Source organism: Numida meleagris, chromosome 1, assembly GCF_002078875.1.
Source record: "Numida meleagris isolate 19003 breed g44 Domestic line chromosome 1, NumMel1.0, whole genome shotgun sequence".
NCBI lineage: Eukaryota > Metazoa > Chordata > Aves > Galliformes > Numididae > Numida > Numida meleagris.
Genome location: NC_034409.1, coordinates 4450790 through 4470146, shown reverse-complemented (window position 1 = coordinate 4470146; position 19357 = coordinate 4450790). Strand labels below are relative to the sequence as shown.

General features: G+C 46.8%; 1 protein-coding gene across 2 annotated transcripts; it reads right to left on the bottom strand.

Moving 5' to 3' along the window:
• Positions 1049–19347, bottom strand: GATA3 (GATA binding protein 3). Of its 2 annotated transcripts, none has more exons than XM_021384349.1 (5): positions 18895–19347; positions 16033–16569; positions 13486–13628; positions 8548–8673; positions 1049–1862 (listed from the first exon to the last, which is right to left on the bottom strand). In XM_021384349.1, the coding sequence occupies exons 1-5, from the start codon at positions 19133–19135 to the stop codon at positions 1578–1580; spliced, it is 1332 nt and encodes a 443-aa protein (XP_021240024.1). In that variant the 5' UTR covers positions 19136–19347; the 3' UTR covers positions 1049–1577. The 2 variants fall into 2 exon arrangements, with proteins under 2 accessions (XP_021240024.1, XP_021240023.1); XM_021384348.1 differs by having other exon boundaries at positions 13486–13631; positions 18895–19346.

Sequence of the window (19357 nt, the reverse complement as noted above, 5' to 3'; positions counted from 1 at the left end):
AACTACCCTGTCATTTCTTTGCACTTTATCCCAGTCCCAAACCAGTCCTTGACACAGGGGTGTCACCATGGTGGCCACAGTGAATTGAGACCCAAAGGGACCCATTCCAAAAGGGAGGAGGAAGTCCAACGGGAGACACTGACAAGTAACCCATTTATCTGGAGGAGCTGATTTTTTCCTTTGTCTTCACAGAACTTTTTTTTCTTTTTAGTTTCTGTCTCAGGGTGTTTTTTTGGTTTTTTTTGGTTTGTTTTTGTCATGCCACCATAAGTACTGAGCTACCCATTAGCAGGAGTGAAAAAAGACACACATTCCCGTACCCATGGAAACTATGCAATAAGTACGATCAAAACAAATTCAAAAAATTAAATTAATGGAGGAAGAAACACATTCCCTTTCCCACCCCCAAGCACAAAACACTTTTAAGTCAACAGAATTGAATCTAGTTTATTCTCAAAAAAAAAAAAAGGAGGAAAAAATATGAAAACAAAACAAAAAAAAAAAAGCAGGTCTTATCACTAGCAGTAAATAAATTTGTACAACCATTCAGTCTGTATAATAGGATGAAATAAATCTACATCTTTCTTATTTTGGTGCGTTGAATTATACATACAAACAACAATTACAGGAACTTGTTCACAATGCGTATAGACCTGGAGAATGGCTATCCGAAAACCCCTTGTTGGCAATGTCCGCATGTTAACACTGATTGCCTGACACCATTGGTACTTCCTATGTAAAGGGCCCGTGGCCCAAAATGAATGATCTCCCTACAGGTTTTATTTATTTAATTATTTAGTTAGTTAGTTAGTTAATGCATCAAAACCGTTCTAGCCAGCCCCCTCCCCTCTCCCAGAAATGAAAAAGAAAAAAAAAATTAAAATAAAATAAAATAAAATAAAAGGAGAAGACATGACTGGCAGTTGGTCCATTTGTTCGTTAAGACCGCGTTTCCTCTTGGTCTGCATTGTTTGTTTTTCTGGTTTTTAAATTGTCCTCCCAGCGTCTTTTTTTTTCTTTTCCTTTTAAAAAAAAATCTCTCAAAGTCCTTCATGCCTTTTTCTTCGCAGCTCTCCAGATGCAATAAAGTCTTCCTCAAATGTACAGTATTTCTTACAATATAAGTTATATGCAATGTTCAGCATTTTTTATTTTATTTTATTTTTTTTTTCACAGCACTAGAGATCCTGTCCAATAGGGAATGCAAGTTCTGAATGGCTTATTCACAAATGGTATCCAGATTCAGTGGGTAAGAATACATAGATGCCATAGTGAGTTCCTTTAAAAAGTGGCAAACATCACTTTTTTAAAACTTTTTTTTTCTTTTTTCCTTTTTTTCTTTTTTTTTCCTTTTTTGTGCTTTTTGTAGTTTTTTTCTTTTTTTTATTATTATTTTTTTCGCTCTTACGCCTTCAAATAACATTTTTATTTTTTAATTTTTATTCTTTTTTTTTTTCTTTTTTCCCCCTCCCATTTGATTTGGGACATCAGACCCATAACCACACGCCTGCAAAAATGCAAGTATATAAAGTAAATCTCATTTTGAGACTGTAAGCATTCAGCAGGGGAGTCTCTCACTAACCCATGGCAGTGACCATGCTGGAGGGATGGTGAGGTCCAAAGGAGAGGCTGGATGGAGGATGCATCGGTGTCGGTGTAGTCAGCATGTGGCTGGAGTGACTGAAGGGTGAAATGTGGCTGATAGAGGACATGTGTCTGGAGAGGGCGGCGGGGTTAAAGGAGCTGCTCTTGGGAAAGTCTTCAAGGTTGTCATGGACCTTTTTGCACTTTTTGGATTTGCTAGACATTTTTCGGTTTCTGGTCTGAATTCCTTCTTTCTTCATAGTCAGGGGTCTGTTAATCTAAACAAAAATCAATTATTTTTTTTTGTGCTTCCATCTCTTCTCCCCAAATCACTGTGGGATTCATGCACCCCATGCCATGGGATATGCCCAGGTCCAGCTGAACGTCCAGCAGCCCTCCTCCCCTCACATACCTCACACATCCCCAAAATTTAAATCGGGGCCAAACCCACCCCTGCAAACTGCAGGAAATTCCAGGTTGAATTAAAATTTGTAAAGATGAGAAGACAGAAAAGCACAGAGCTTCACAGGAGTAAAGCATACCCGAATAATTTGCAGCAGCTGAAAAATTTCAGCTATCTGTGCATTAGGTAATTGCAGTGTGTTTAGGAATGAGACCAATCATTATCACCTTGAAATATTCCCTGCAGACACCATCTCACCCCCAGGCTTCCTGACTGATCTAAAACCATTAGTGGCAGCAGCTGCTGGGATTTCAGTGCTACCGGGGGTCTCAAACTCTCCCAGGGGCATTAGGGTGCCACTCAAACTCTTCGTAAGACTGACAGGTATTTGTATTACTCGTACTTTTTACGAAAGATTTTGCTTTGACCATCCTTTCGGGTTTGCTTCACCCAATCTGGTTTTATTTCTTAAGCCTTTTTGATTTATTTTTGGCCTGAAACAGGTATACGCGCTGCACAGTAGAGCTTTTTCTGCTTGCCTGCAGAGAGATCTGGAGTAAAATGGAGAGGTTGTGGAATCTCCTCCTTGGAGATCTCCAAATGCCACCTGGCCTTGGTCCCGGGCACCCTGCTCTGGGTGTCCCTGCTGGAGCAGGAGTTGGACCAGATGGACCCAGAGGTCCCTTCCAACTTCAGCCAGTGACTTCATACACACAGCAAGGCTGGGAAATGGTAGCAAAGTAAGAAACTCCTGTTGCTGCATAGACAGCTAGTATCACAGCATGCCTTAGCACAGGTGCCATGAAAGCCCCAAAGACAACAGTTGGGAAGGGATTTATACATTCAGTATGCATAAAAACCCTTAAAAATCTGTGCTTGGGCAGTGACATGGGTCTCACACTGGCTCTTCTGCAGAATCCCACCCAAGGCAAAACCCTATGGCACTGAACACTGCTTCTTGCAATAAGTGTGTGCGCACAGCAGTGCTGATGGGTATTCTGCAAACTGGAGAAAAGGGAGAAAAAATGGATCCGCTATCCACCAAGAACTACAAGGCCAATGGAAGTAGGTTCCTGCAAGGATCCTGAGCAGATTTTCATTCCTAAGATCTTTAACCAGCGCAGGGAACAAAGCACTTCCTTCTTTGAGATCACAGAAGAGTTTAGCTTCTTGCTTATCGGTGCCTTTCCCCACAGTATGAGAACCATTCTGTGAGTTCTCTCCCCGGGGAGGCCGGGATACAATAGCTCCCTGTTATATGCAGGGACAGAGGCATGGGGAGAGGAAAGAGCATCCCAAAGTTCGTCATCTCACTCTGAAGTAGTGACCCCAGGCTCTCCACTCCAGCAGTGATGAGAAACTTCACCCTAAAAAATGGGCAATTGAAAGGCTGATTACCTCTGCATAAAGATAGCCAGTGGGAGCAGCCCGGCTTGCTAGCAGCTGAAGGTAGGCAAGCCCATGTGCAGATCCACAGCAGCCTTGGGGCAGCAGCAAGCCAAAACCTCAAATGTCATAAGCTTTAAATACAATATCACCCTTCTCCCTGACTTCCTGTCCTTGTGGGACATGCACACAAGGAAGGCCCTTTGCTCCAGTCTGTGACAGGAAAGCATTGCCTGCCTGTTTTCAGTCACCCAGCAGAGATTTCTGCCCACGTTCAAAAGGCAAAAGGTGAACACCACTGGGGAGTAATGTCACAGCAGACCTGGAGGTCCTGATCTCCAATAAGCCCAGCTCACATCTGGGGAGACATACACAAATCCCTGCCTCCCCTGCTCGTAGTGAGGATTTGTATCGTGATATGAAGTCTCAAGGGCAGCAAGACTGCATTTCCAGGTGAAGCAGCAAACACAAGCTGAGAAGCTGGTGGTGGCAAAACTGCATCAGCCTTATGCTGTGCTGGCCCTTGGATCAAGTACGGGGATCCTGGCTCTGCTTGGTGCTGTGTCCTGCAGAACACTAATCACCTTCTTGATGCAGCATCTTTCATGCTTTGTTCAATTGCGAAGAACAGATCAACACAGACTATGATTTGATGTGAGCCTGAAGGATGAAGTTTGCTCAGGATGCACTGGAAAAGTTTGCCCAGAAAGGTGAAGGATGCTCTGCCCTTGGAGACACTCAAGGTCAAGCTGGATGGGGCTCTGAGCAACCTGATCTAGCTGTAGGTGTCCCTGTTCATTGCATAGGAGTTGGACCAGATGGTCTTTAAAGGTTTCTTCCAACTCAAACGATTCTATGATTCTATGATAAGCTATAGCCAGCACTGCAACTGGGATCAAGGTGCCATCCCAGCTGATAAGCATCATCCTGCTGTACATGATCTCACCCTCTTGGCAGGTATTTGACCCAAATGGATGAGCACTCCAACAAATATCAAGAGGAGGGAGACCAGATCAGCCACAACAGCAAGCTAGAAATGTTTCCCACTGACTTCTAAGATTAGACACAGCAAAATTAAAGGGGTCCCCAAAACATCAAAGGCACAAATCCATCTCTGTTTCTGGGGGAGAGAAATGAGAGACCTGGAGGGAAGACCTTCCGCACGAAAATTCATTGTGATAAAAATGACAAACACATGCTAAATTAAAATTAAACCAGCCCAAAGCATGTATATGAAATTCATTAATTTCAGATGGAGCCAATTAATCATGGGCAGGAATTATGTTCTTTGTTGTATCATATGCAAAACACTGACTGCTCTGCTCTTGGGACACTTCACCCAGCCTTTGAATATTGTGTAACAAAGGTCTTTTCTGAGGACTTTTGCAAAAATCTATGGTACCTTGCTCATTTCTATAGGTGCAAGCCAGTGTGCTGCATACCTCCAGCAAGGTACAAGGACTCTCAACTATCTCTGAAGTGAGCAAAGGCTGATCCCACTTCTAAGAAGGACTGATATAGCAAGGACAAGAACTTCACATTCAACAGATCAAATCCAGGGGATAGCTGTAGACATTATAGGTCTGATCTTGCTCAAACTGAAGACAAAGAGATTTTGCCATTGACCTCAGTAAGGTCCTGTCACTGAAGCGGATTTATCCTTTAGACATAGTCATTACAATGTTGGGTTAATCTTCAGGACTGGCTGTATCTTAAAGAGCACTCTGGGATGCCACAGGATGAAAGGCATCGCATCAATGTGAAATATTAGTCACTGTTAATACTGGTGTTAATGGAGACAGCTCTTGTTGAAGTCAATTGGAGAAATGTCGGCAGCTTCACTAAATGTACCCCAAGACTATTATAATCATTGCTTATATCCTACTGACAAATGGGCTCACTTCAGCTGTGGGAATCAACAGTAAAACAAACTGATATAGCTCATTAAAAAAAAAATTTTTAAGAGTGTTGGTATTATTTACTGCAGTCCTTCCTGATGTAGGCTTGAAACCCAGACACGTTTCATCTTCGAATCAATCCGTTAAAATACCCTGATGATCTGAAAGTCCGAGGAAAACTCATTAAACCCAAAGAGAAGACAAAAGGAGAAAAGGTAAGGGGAACTAAAAAACAGCAAGGACTTTCCTACTATGTAGCCTAAATCAGAGCGAAGGCATCTTGCGAGCAGCCAAAAGACTTCTACAGTCATTGACACAACTGCGCAGACATTGCTGCTCAGAAGTGAAATGCTATGGTGACCCTGTACACATTTCCAGCACCTCTCCTGATAGAGAACCAATGCAGAGACAAATACAAAAAAAAGGAGCAGGACTACAACCTACCTAAATAGATCTTGCACTTCAAAATACCAAACCAGTTTACACCAGTCGAGGAAATTTGTCCATGATCAAACACAAAACTTCATCCCTGCTTTGAGCTGACTACAGGCAGCTAGAACAGCTTACAACGTCCTACCTCCCAGCAGCCAAAAATAGAAGGAAACTTCATGAAGCTACCACTGCCTTACCAGCAGTCACAAAAAAATAAATAAATAAATAAAAGTCACTCACATTTAATTTATGAAGTAGAGTGTGGCCTTCACAGCCACACGCCCTGTAAGCCACATTGGGCTGCAGAATAATGCCTCAGTGCTATGTCCTTGCAAAGCTTTAAAGCTGAGGGTGGTACTTTCAAGGGCAATCTGCAGTGATGTTGCCCATTTCTCACTGCAGTTATAATTAAGCATCATCCAGCAGAGCAAAAATTAAAAAAAGAAAGAGCTGGAAGAAAAAACTACCTGCTCATAGTCAGATTTTAGTATCCTTGCCTAGTTCTATCATAGTACTCTAGGGGTTTCATTTAAGCAGGTCCCATCAATGGAGTTGTTCATAAGGCAAGATACTACTTGACTTTGGTAAGTAGCTGCACTGAGCTCTTCAGAAGCTGACGGTGTTTTTAATGAGTATGAAAATGGTTCCAATCTGCTCAAGGCCTGCCCCATGTCACAAATTTCACTAACATCCCTAAACAATGGATCAGGGGGTCAGTTCAGGCCAACTAGTTTCACAAAGTCAGTGTTAAAAAGAAAAGGAGAGAGAGAGCAGGTGCTTGTTCCTGGAGAACTCCAGCATTCAGATGCCTTAGGGAGAATTCCTCCAGTCTGATAGCTACAGTGCAGATCCATGTGAATGTAACATTCTGTCTCCATTTCTAGTCATGGGGAGAAACTGTACAATCTTCAGGGCTATAAATGATCTCATCCAAACACAGACATCTCCACCAGGTCCAACAAATGGCACCTAAGAAGAGACTATTTCCGTCTGAGGGCTTGCTGCAGCACAAGGGGAGTAACTCAGGTAGAGCTGTCCCTACTGCTTGTGTGCCTGCTATGTGACTAAAATCATAGACTGGCTTAAGTTGGAAGAGACCTTAAAGCTCATCCAGTTCCCACCCTCTGCCATGGGCTGGCTGCCACCCACCAGCTCAGGCTGCCCAGGGCCCCATCCAACCTGGCCTTGAGCACCTCCAGGGATGGGGCACCCACAGCTTCTCTGGGTAATCTGGTGCCTCACCACCCTCTGAGTAAAGTCCTAACATCAGTAGGGACACTGCCATAATGACAACAGCCCACAAGAATATATTCCTTCACTGAAGCTAGCTGACCTGGCTGCCTTCTTGCCATGGAAATAGCAAACAGAGAATATTTTCTTGTGATATTCTGAGAGTTTTCACTCTTCATGCCTGGTCCAACCCTTCTGTTTGCAGTGATCACACAGAGAGCTTGATGATAACCTTTGTTTGCTACGTAGCACTCAAAGGGTGCTGAGACGCCTGCCCACTAAAGGGTAAACACATTTTCTTTTTCTTCAAGAGAGAGATGCCTCTCACAGAACAGGTGAAAAATTAGCCTAGTTGGGTTTTTGTTGGTTTTTTTTTTCTTTTTCCTATTTAATCCAAACTTATTTACTCATCCCAAAAAACCAAAGAGCTTGAAATAACAAGGGACTGAGACACGACCAGGTTTGGCTGCCCCATGAAACCCAATCCATCTTTGATGTGTTTGTGTGGGTGGACATGAGGGTAAAACATAGCCTGAGATTTCTAAGTTGAATATAAAGCAAACGGCCACTAGGAAAAAAAAAAAAAAAACTTATACCAAAGCACAGAAATTGCAAGTCTTCTGACATAATAATTATTCTAACGCTACATGTAGAATGCGAGTAACAGGAGTAGCCTTACGACTCCTTTATTAGCAGTATTGTTCGGTAGAAGACTTTTCAGATCCCTTTAGCTCTTTCCCTGGGGCACATATCCCTGGTTCCTGCAAGCCAGCTTTGCATGGAGATATTAGATTAAATTTGCCAGCCATTTCATTTCATTTCTCATTCCTTTCCATGACAGATGCCTTAAAATTCACATCCCAGGTTTAGCATACTCTACAACCCACTAACTAAATCAAGTTCTTTTTTGTTTAGGAATCGCTTGCGTCAAATGGGGCAAACAAGAGACCTAAATAAATCACCTCTGGGGACTGGCAGAGGGACGGGACAAAGATAGCCACAAACCCAGGAAAGATCTAAATAGTCACCGGCACATTTCGCTTTTTTGGCGGAGTTTGTATTTGCTGGAGGAACCAAGCTGTGCGTAGAAGGGGTATCAGTTTGCAGGATGGCGTGTTGTCTTTTCCAGCACACTGAGCCCAATCCGCGGTGGATAACATGCCTCTCTGTTGATCCACTCCTCCTTCCTTGGCTCAGGCATGGGAAAGCTCTAACATTACCCACTGACAGTCCTGTTTTATACCTTCTCAAGTCAGATCAACTATGTTTAAGGGGACACCCACTCATTGTTTGAAAACTTAAGGTACCCAATGGGATCTCCAAAGGGGCAGAGAAGGTCTTAGCACTACCCAAGACTGGAAATCATAGAGTCATATAATCGTTTGAGTTGGAAGGGACCTATAAAGGTCACCTAGCCCAACTCACCTGCAGTGAACAGGCAAAAACAGCAAATCCTGAAGCCGAGGAAGAGTTTGAACCACCCAAGAGTGGAAATCCTCAAACCAAGGAAGCCTTTGGACTGCCCAAGAGTGGCAGTCCTCGTACTAAGGAAGACTTTGGGCCACCAAGCATGGAAAGGGAGGCCCCACTACCGCGCGTTACCGTCACACTTACATTGTGCAGCTTGTAGTAGAGCCCACAGGCATTACAGACAGGATCGCCGTTGGCATTTCTCCTCCACAGGGTGGTGGTGGTGGTCTGACAGTTAGCACAGGACGTGCCCGCCCTCCTGGCTGCAGACTGCGGGAACGGGTGGGACAAGAAGAGGGAGAAAAAAAGCGTTAAAAAGATGCCATCAGCAAAATTGCTGAGAAAGAAAACATCAACCACACAAGACTGACGCACAGCAGCAGAGGCCTACAGAAACTGGCTTGTGAGAACAAATAATAATTCCGACAAAAAATCCCCGAGGTACTTTAATCCTAAATTATATTTGAACTGAATCAGGTGCCAAAGGGCATCCTAAAAGTGAGTGCTAAACCTCTGATAGAACTCATCAAAATTAGCAACGCTGGCACAGCCCATTCCAGAGGGGAAAATATTATTTAAATGCCAACATGTCTTTCCATCTTAATTCTCTCAGACCCCCCAGGGGTCTAATTCTGCAGTCAGGGCCTGAACCAACAATTGCTGGAGTCAATGGCATGAATTACGATGGCTTCAGCCAGCGCCGGATGAGACCCGCACCGCACTCGGTGGGCAGCTGCTCACTGGGTCTGACAGCAGGCACAGCCCCATCCCATAAGTTCGGCTCTGCTTCAAAGGATATGGGCTCCAGATCGGAAATAACACTGTGGCGAAGAGCGAGAAACCCAACTTTTTAATTACACCCTTCTGCAGCCTCAACCTTCATGTTTATTTAAGGACTGGTAATGAGGTTGAAAGAAGAATTTACCATTTCATAAAAGGTTTTTTTTTTTCAGAAAAAAAGTATATATGTCAAGGTGCATAAAGAAGCTTTTTCGTTAACTGTGATAATGATTTAGGAAAGCCAAATTTAGCCAAGTTGCTTCTCATTCACACGCATGAATTCGTGCTTATCATTTAAAAACTGTAACTTTGGCAAACAAATTGTCCTTCTGCCACTGAAGGAGGAAAAGGAGTTTGCAGACTTTTATATGAATGCGTATGCATGCTTGCGTGCATACAAGTGCCTACAGCTCCTAAAAAAGACCTTCAGATCCCACTCCTATCTCTTCTTCATCAACATGACACAGTCCCAGAGCTCTGATTTCATCCCGATGCACCGCTTTCAATGGGACTGCTCATGTGCTTAAAGTTAAAACATGTGCTTAAACGATTTGCCAGATCATAGCAATGCTTGGCACCTTGCAGAACTGAGCCTTTAATGCTCTCTTTTGTGCTCTTACTGTTTCAAATTTACCCCTCACCCCACACAGCCGCACACTGTAGCACATCCAACATTAAAAAAAAATAAAATACCGCATCTTTGGAGACTGTACAGCAAACCCAAAATGCAAACATGGACACTGGCACAGCACTAGCATTAATACCAACTCTTGTTAGGTCATGTTGCAATTTTAATCATAATTGAGTGTGGCGTAGGTGGAGAGAGGACGGGTTGGTTTTGTTTCAGATAGAGTAGGAATTTTTTTTTCTTTTTTAATTACACAAAAAAAGGACTATCTGAAAAAATAAATCACGCTGTGCCCACAAGCATTAACAAGTATTGCAGAATGCCTAGTCTGAAAAGGGGCTCTTACCAGGTGGCGCAAAAGGTGTCCTGCTTGCAAAAATCCATCAGAAGAAGAAGTTGAGACACCCCACCACCAACAGCAGAGTCCATCGGAAAGTTTGCACGCAAGATCTTTATCGTGTCCTCCTTTGGACTCTGCCAAGGTCCCAGATTTGGTTCCCATCCAAATCACCGGGCTGATGGACATACCTGCTTGCAGAGCTGCACACCCTCCGCGACCCAAGGGCCAAGCATGGGTGGCTTGGAGGTTGGAATGACTCTCTCTGTGGCAGCTTTGCCTTTATCAGACCCAAAAATCAAGCCTAAGGAAATTTCTGAAAACCAGTGATATTTGACTCAGCCCACACAGGGGAAACATCCCCTTTGAAGACATTTGGGGTTTCGACACTGCGCTCACCATAATTTCTCGGATGGTAAATGTGTTTAGAGGCATGCCTGGTCCCAACATTGCTACCTCTTCAGGATCTCAAGCAAATTCTCACCAGCTAACTTTAAATACACCAATAAATCACTAAGTCCATTATCTTCCCTAAAACCTAATCCATCTGTCACATTTTCGCTACAAAACCTTGGCATTGTTATCTGAATATTTTCGTCCCAGACCATAGCTTTCATGCTGTACCAATTTAGACCAGAGACAGCAACAGTGGGCAGGAAATAATGAATAATAACACTATTTTAAAAGCTCCCGGCAATGGGACTGACACTCATTACCAACCCAGTCGTGCCCATGTCAGTAATGGGATGACTATAATCATAGAACCCTCTACAGGAGCAGAGCTGGTTGAGCAAAGACACAACTTCACACTGGAAGTGCTGACAGTGATGGAAAGGTGGAACCAAGGAAGGTGCAGAAGGAGGAACTGAGTGCTGATAAACATGCTTAATTAAGGGCTGGTTTTGGTGCCCACATTTACGCAGAGCGTCCAAAAAGCTGCACAGGGACAGCTTCCTAAAATCATAACTGCATGTGCCAATTCCCTCTGAGAAACTGGCCGCCATTCTTCCAAAACCAGTACGGACATGGAAACAGAGCTCGGCACCCATGTGGGCAGGGAAAGGAAGAAAATTCAAAGGAAGTCTTTGCCTCTGCTAAGGGCCATGACGGAGCTACTACAGGCTTGGGTAGGGATGGGGACATTCTCCAAGAGGGCTCGGTACTACCTGCCTGATCCCCCTGCCAACACCTCCAGATCCACAGCTTTCCCCCCAGAACAAAGCAGAGCTGCTTGAACCTCCTCAGCCTGCAAAGCTCAACCCATCATTCCCCATAAAGTCAGCCCTACAAAGACACCAATTGAATTTAATGAAGCTTGGGTTCTCAGCATCTAAGGGTTTATTCGACTTCTCCATCCAGCCCATCGGAGTCCTGTCATTAGCTGCAATGCACTGGGATCAGAGCCTACAAAACCAGCCCAAGGTCACACAGGAAACTTGTGGCAGAGCAAGAGGTGCACACCTCGGCTCCCAGCCCGCTCACCTCCCAGAGCCGGGAGGATCATTCAAACCACAGACATGCATGCTTCCACATCCCTGCACAAGGAGATGCAAACGCAGAAGGTCTTGATGATGCATTCTGATTTTTTTTTTTTTTTGAGAAAGTTAGCAAGAAAAATAGAGGTAAACGGTGTTAAAAACATTTTCTTTTTTTCAGACAGTGATGGAAAAAAAAAGAAAAAAGAAAAAGAAAAAATCTAAAGTTCTCATTTAGCAAATGCTGCATGCGAAGAATAGGAACTTTTTGTAACTCAGACTTCAGCTAAAATGCCTAAGACAGGAATGATTAGGCAAGATCGGGTCTCTCTTTACATTTTTCATTCTTTTTTTTCTTTTTCCCCCAAGAGTGACCTTTCAGAATGTATTTATATATTCCATTTTACATGTGCCGAGCTCGGGGTAACTCGGGACATTCTTTCGTGGTTCCATCAGACACTTTGTGAAAGCTCTACCCCCTTTCCAGCCGCTTTCCTATCCTGCCTCCCCCTCTGCTTGTTTGGATACGCTCAAGCTCCTGTGTGTTTGGGCTGGGGAAACAGAGCTGTTGTTTATGAGTTATCTCCAGGGCTCAGATATCCGGCAGCTTTTTCCTAGGAAGTTGACTTTACACATAAAGAGAGAACGAGAAAAAAAAAAAAGAAGAAAAAAGAAAACGAGGTGTGTATGCTTAAGACAGAAGGGCCAGCGGGAAGGAGGAGAAGAGAACAAGAGAGCTGCCCAAAAAAAAATTAAAAATCCCAACCCGCACTTCCCTCCCTAGAAAGCCTTTCCTTTTTCCTAACGAGGCTGTGCAAGATGAGCCTGTGCCAAAGGAGACCAATATTTTCTTATAAGGGAAAAGAATCGAAAGTTTGTCCCTGAGCACGCGTGGCAGAGCTCCACACCAGCACCGTTCTATTGAGTCCATCAGCCCCAAAACATCACAGGGACACAAGAGTCGCCTTACCTCCATCTTCCATTTTTAATCCTAATGCAACCAAACGTGCCTCGAATCAAAACATTCAGTAACTTCCTGGGCAGGGAACAAATTTTTTCCCCCACTTGATATATTTTTCCCCTTGTGGTTTGCCTGATTATTTGCCAAATAGACTTCAACGCATTTATTAGCTGTGCCCACAGCTTCCAGACCTTTTTGTGGCTTCCAGGGAAATTCATAAATAGATCACTGGGGATGCTATAATGTATTGCCTGTATATATTATGGTCACGAGGCCTGAAACTATTATTTCACCAGTATTTCAAATAGTTACTCATGCATTTCACCTTCCTCCAGCTTGTGTTGCTGCAGGTGCCCACTCAGTTTTGCACACTCACACACTTTGCTGTGCCCTACATTGAGATAGCAATGAGGTGGCGACAGTGGCAGTGCTCGGGAACAAATGACCCAGCTCAGGTCCCTTCTGTGTCACCACCAGCCAACAGGAATGGAAAGCACACAGAAAGAAATTTAGGAGCCTGGGAGAAGCTCCATTCTCCTGTTATTTCTTTGGTCAGTTGGAAATGTCTTTGGAAAGAGCGATCACCCTTGGGTCACTGTCCAGGTGCGTTGTGCAGGGGCTGCCACCCTCTTACAACCTGGGAGAAAACTCAGTCCTGGCTCACAAAAACCTCCAGATCTTGATTTTTTTAAAAAACTGTTTTGCATTTGCAATAGGAACAGACAACTGAGGCCCACAGCGTGTGGGAGCATCTCTCTGAGCATCCTCCGTCCCAGCCCTCAGACACAGTGCGACCACATTTTGGGGCTAGCTGAGCTTCCCCTCTCCATCCCAGGCTGCAGACAAGAAACAAAAGTGGCAAAGGAAAGCAAATTAAATTTAATAAAATAAAACCACTCACCAGCCTTCTCTTGGGTTTGATCAGGGGTCGGTTCTGCCCATTCATTTTGTGATAGAGTCCACAGGCGTTACACAAGTAGTGCCCGGTGCCGTCTCTTCTCCACAGAGGGGTTGAGGTAGCCCCACAATTTACACACTCCCTGCCTTCTGGAAACAAGAAAGCACATAGTTCACTTAGGGAAAACAGTGGTGAAAGCTCCCCCCACCCAAAAATAACTCCAAAAGGCACTGTCTGTCCTCTCCGAGTTCAGGATGCCCAAGAGCCTAAGGCCACGGTTAAGGGACATCCTAGGCAGAGGTAGGAGATGGTCAGCCCTGCTGGGGTCTGATCCTGCCCCACCACCTCAGTCCTGACACCCCACAGGTCCCCTGCGTCCTGCAGGGAAGAGGGAGGTGATGGTGACAGCCCCCACCCAATCCTAAGGCAGCTCAGGGGCTCCCTGGAGCATTCCCCAAAAAAGGGTCCCTCTTGGTGGGAAGAAGATGAGGGGCTGGTGGGCCTCTATCACCCCTGGAGTTAGAAAGAAAGGGGCCTCTGACCCTCTTGAGACGGACAGATGCCAAATTTAGGGCCATGAACCCCTTCCTAATCTGTACGGGGACCCTGGGCTCACTCCTTGAGCATCTCCCTGGCTCCCAGTGGGAGAACCAAGAACCCCCAAAATAATCATGACCCAACCACCAGAACACCTCTCCAGCCCCAGTCAACCCACAGTCACTGGGCCAATACCCATTATCGATTTGTTTGCAGTTAAGCTTTAACTGCTCAGCCATTGGGGCTGCAGAAATCCTTCCATCTTCCTCACTATGTGTACAGCCCGTGCTCAATATTTGGGACCCTGAACAGTTTATAGTCTAGTCCCCAGGATTTAGGGGACGCAGTGCCTCCCAGCTACTGTCAGAGGGTTGGGTGGTTTCTTGTTGTCGTTATTTTATTTCTTGCACCTAAAGGCACTCCCAGCCCATCTGAGAGCAGCAGAAACACTCAGCTGGCCGGAGCAGAACTAACCCAGCTCAGCGGTGGGTTCGAGCAAGAGGCACCCGCGCCCTAACCACAAACAGCAGCCGTTTTTCCAGAGCCTTTGTGCTAAACCTCCCTCCTCTACTCCAAAAAAATAATCGTAATAATGAAGTGTTAATTTGCATCCGTTTCTCCTTCTCTCGTCCTTCACAAACACCCCCCTCCCTTCTTTTCATCCGGACCCATCCCCCTTTTTAGCGAGCTTCCCAGCTTGCTAAAATCGACTTAAAAAAAAAAAAAAATAGGTGTTGCTCTTGGGGTTGGTTTATCGCAAACCGCAGATGTCTTTCTAGAAGGTAAAGTAACAGAAAGTGGCAAAAGGAAAACAAGAGGGAGGAGGAAGAGGGGGGCAAAACGGTTTGAAAATCCCGCGCAGCCGCTGCCCCGCGGTTCGGGGTGAGGATAAAGCGGAGCCGCAGCGGTCGGGTCGGGTCGGGACGAGAGGGAACTGCTCTCGTAGCAGCCGGGTGGGTTCACTCCGCTCTGGTTAAACGGGGCGGCCGCTCTGAGGCCGTTTGTGTCTCTGTCCCTCTCTTTTGTTTCACTCCATCTCTCTCTCTCTCCTGCTTTCATGAACAAAACACACAGGTCTGGGTTTTTTTGTCACTCTAACCGCATCCGGAACTTTAATAAAGTTCCTGGCGCTGGATAAACAATGCAACTGTCGCGTGCAGCAGTCTGAAAATAATTGGATTAGCTCAAACATATCAGCTAAATAGAGACAGTCCCTGCTCAGACAGACAGAGTAAATGTCACCCTGGAAAAACCCTGAAAACTGATCTCATTCATGCCAGGCAACCCTGCATCAGCCTCCACGGAAAAAAAAAAAAGAAAAAAAAAAAAAAAAAGGAAAAGAGTTTTGACTAATCGCCCTTTCTTCTGCTCACACAGCAGCACCCTTTGGTGCACCTAAAATCCCGACCATCCGGCACAGCCCCCGGAGCCGCGCAGTGTGCGCAGTGCGCCGGGACCTCCCCGCGGTGCCTTCCCCGGAATTCGGGGTCCGGACCGGAGGCGGGAACGGAGCTGGACGGGGCTGGGGGGGTGAACTCAGGGTAATCCCCCCCCCGCCCCCAACCCGTTTCCCAGCCTCCCGGCGCCGCATGGGAAGAGGCCCTGGGCTGAGCCGCGCTGGGAAGAGCGGGAAGGAGGGCAGGCGGGGGAAGTTGGCCGGGATTTAAGTACCATTATTAAAATACGGAGAGATACACTAATGCTGCGGTTCCCTCGGTTTCGCTTCCTCATTAAACGCCCGCAGCGGAGCACAACAGAGGCGTTTGGGATCGCCCCCGGGGCTGGAGCCCGGCGGGAGGGAAAGGGTCGGGCACAAGGCTCGGGCACAAAGCTCGGGCACAAGGGGGGACTTAGCCCGGGTTTAGCATCCCAGCAGGGTAACCTATGGGAAACATTCAACTTTTTTCCTCTCCTTTCCTCGGGAATCAGCTCCCGGGTACACAACCCACGCTCCATCCCACCGCTTTCACTCCCTTCCCCAGCAAACTGGCACGAAGCAGCCAAAAACCCTACCTGTGCTCGACCGTGCTTTCGGTCGTGATTTGCACCCGAACCCGGTAGGCGATCCTCCTAAGAGGCTGCTGGGGGGAAAAAGTCCAGAGCCATATTCGGGGACATACGGTGGGTAAGTAGTGATGGGGTGATGAGCGGAGGAGGTGGCTCCTCCTAACGAGGCCATGCTGCTCCGAGAGTGAGACGACTCCAGCTTCATGGTGTCAGCCAGGGACACCTGATATTTGATGCATTCCTTCTCATCCTGCCGGGTGGAGCCGGTGGAGCCTGGAGTGGAGATGGACGGATCCGGGGACACATCTTTAGGAGGGGTCGGTGGGAAGGTGAAAAGGTGCGGGCTGGAGTGACCGGCGGATAAAGTGGAGGAAGAAGCGGGCGGGTAAACGGAGAGGGGTCCCGGCGAGCTGTGATGGATGGAGGTCTTGGAAAAAGGGCTGAGGTTCCAAGGCGAAGCGCTGTGGTGGCTGCTCAGCGCTTTGCTCCCGTCCAGCCACGGCAGCGAGCCGTGCAGCAGAGGGGGCCGGCACACCTGGCTGCCTGCTCGGAGAAAGCACAGCGAGAAAAAGCCGGTTACATTCCCTTTGCCTCCCCTACGACCCGCCGGAGGGTGCGGGCTGTGCCCCCGCTCCTTCCTTAAACGCTCGGCCGAACCTGATGCGAACCCCTCGGCTTTCTCCCGTTTAAAATGAAATCCTAACAGGTGCGATCCTGCGGGAGTGGGACCCCCCGAGCCGGGGACGCGCTGGGACACGGAGCCCCGCTTCGCCCTCTCCCTCCCAGACAATCCCAGGCGGACTTGGAGGCGAAGATCCAGAGTGAAATCGCCCAGCCCTCGCTGCAGAAACCATTTCTCTGAGCTGGGGAATAATTTGTCAGGTGCTTTCCGAAAGCAGCCGTGGGCTACTAACCCTGGGCATATTCTGGCCAAACGAAGAGGACCAGAAGATGCCCAAAAATGTGATTATAACCTTTGTAACTTTCCCAGCCGAGCTGGCGAACTTTGCAGTCTGTGCTTTTTTTCCCCATCCTTGAGGCTGAACAAAAATGTTAGACAGCTTTTGGTGGCAATATGGCACGCAGAGAGAGCACCAAACTGAAAAGGAACTCTCTCTCCATCCCCTTCTCGTCACTGCAAACTCTTTATTGTACATTAAAACACAGACCTGGGCTTTCAGGGGGGGAAGAAAACCACTGGGTTTATGCAGCCGAACCTTTTTTCCCTTTTGTCACCAATGTTCTGGAGGGATCATAACTCATGTTTTTAGCCCTTTCTAAAAAATATCCAAAGAATCAAAGCTACCCAAATCCACAGCAACTTCAGCAAATCGCTAGAAGCTGAAAAACACAGTTATTCACCTGGAAGAGAGCAAGTTTGTGCCTGCTGTACAGACCTGAAACACACTGACATCCAGAGAGCCTGAACCTCTCCAGCTATCGTGGTACGTGTGTACAGAGTGCTAAATATACAGCAGAAGTGCAAACGCGAATCTGTAGAGCCACAGACAGCAAAAGAGCGGGTGCAGTGCGGACATGGATCTCTACGTGTGAGCTCGTGTGTGTCTTAGAAAATCTACAGGCTGGTTTTCAGTGTACCAGACATTCGTGAACAATACTGAAAGTAACTGCTCGAAAGGAAGGGAAGGTGGGTTATACGAATAGAAAGGGTCAAGATTCATTATCTTCTCCAGGAAGTAGCATAGTAAATAATATTCAGGCTAGATCAGAGAGACCGCAGTTCCACTTTCTGCTGATATATTGGAAAAAAAAATGAAAAGAGCAGAAAAGAAAGAAAGGACAAAGGCTGCTGATCCTTAGAAATAATTGTTTTAAAGGGAATAATGGCAGAACAATGCAGTTACTGAGCGGACCTAATGCAGACTCGCACTCAACAAGTAGCTGAGGGCTGGGAGCAGCCCTGAGCCCAGCTCGGCTCCATTGCCACTCTCATCCCACCTTCTTCTTCTTGATTTTGGGGTGAGCCTCGGGCTTTTTAGATTCCAACACTTCAGAGAGGTCCCTCTCCATCTGCAGAGCTCAGCGGCTGCTTGTTTCCCTGCTTTATTATTATTATTATTATTATTATTCCCTAACTTTTAACCATAGAGGCAACTCCAGCCACACACCCCGGGTTGCTCCGCTTCTTCAAAAAGATGGCACCAAAACATTCATCCCTCCGCAGCCCCAGGCCCCATCGGCCGCAGGTATTTCACCTCCTCTCTAAAAGCAGTGACCCAGGAGCAACGTTCACATCGTGGATCACCACTTTCCTGTAGGAAAACACCACTGCTCTGCTGCCTGACTTGGGATCTTCCTTCTGTCTTTCTTGCTTTAGCGCACGCCATGATGCGGCCCTGGGTGAAACTTTCAAATTGAGCCTAACAAGCTCCTGAAGTGCGAATGAAATATCCCAAGCGTGAGGACTGCAGGGTCATTCTCACACCCCCCTGCTCTACAGCTTTGCCTCTCGAGAGCAGCGAACGGTGCAAAAGCTAAACACCTTGTGAAAACGCCGTTAAGCTAATTAGAGAGGAAAATAGCTGAGCGAAAAAGAGAAAGGAAAAAAAGGTAGATGAAAGAGAAAGAGGAAGAAATGGGGAAAGAGAGGAGGGAAAGAAGGGAGAGAGATTAAGAGCAGAAGGAAAAGAAAAGGAAGACAGAAAAGAAAGCAAAACAATGGAAAGACAAGAAAGAAAGAAAAAGACAGAAAAGAAAACGAAAAGTAGCCAGGATTGAGCTGTATTTCTAAAAGCCGGCCCCAAAACCCACCCGTGACGTCGTTTCCCGGCCCGCAGGATCGCTGCCGGGGGCTGCCCGACGGCCCCGGGGCTCGGGGTGCTCGGAGGGGTCGGGGCGGACACTCACCGTGATGGGCCGTGGGGTATCGCTGCACGGTGGCTCGCACGGAGTTGCCGTAATACGGGGGCACGGGGTTGCCTTGTCCGTCGATATTAAAAAGTACATCCACTTCCTCGGCGAGAGGATACTGCGTGGGGTCCATGTAGGTATGGCCAAGAGTGGGGTGGTGGGAGTCCGGGTGCTGCCCATTGAGCACGGCCGGGTGGTGGTGGCTCACCCACCGCGGTTGGTCCGTGGAGACCTCCATCTTCCGCGCTCGCTGCTCTTCCTCCTCCTCCTCCTCCTCCTCCTCCTCCTCCTCCTTAGCGAGGCTGGCGACGGGAGGGGGGGGACGGCTGTGCAGAGTCGGGGTGGGGAAAGAGCTTCGGCGAGGTTGGGGTTGGGTTGGTTTGTAATCGGAGGGAGGAGGGGGGTGGTGGTGGTGAGAAATGATCGGTTCCAAAAATTAAAAAAAAAAAAAAAAAGGGGG

Excerpts from the sequence above, each read along its gene's own strand:
- GATA3 (XM_021384348.1), bottom strand. The coding sequence starts at position 19,135 with ATGGAGGTCTCCACGGACCAACCGCGGTGGGTGAGCCACCACCACCCG. Across the intron at positions 16,570-18,894 it reads ATACCCCACGGCCCATCACG|GCAGCCAGGTGTGCCGGCCC; the intron begins GTGAGTGTCCGC and ends TTCTCCGAGCAG. Across the intron at positions 8,674-13,485 it reads TCAAACCCAAGAGAAGGCTG|TCTGCAGCCAGGAGGGCGGG; the intron begins GTGAGTGGTTTT and ends CCGTTCCCGCAG.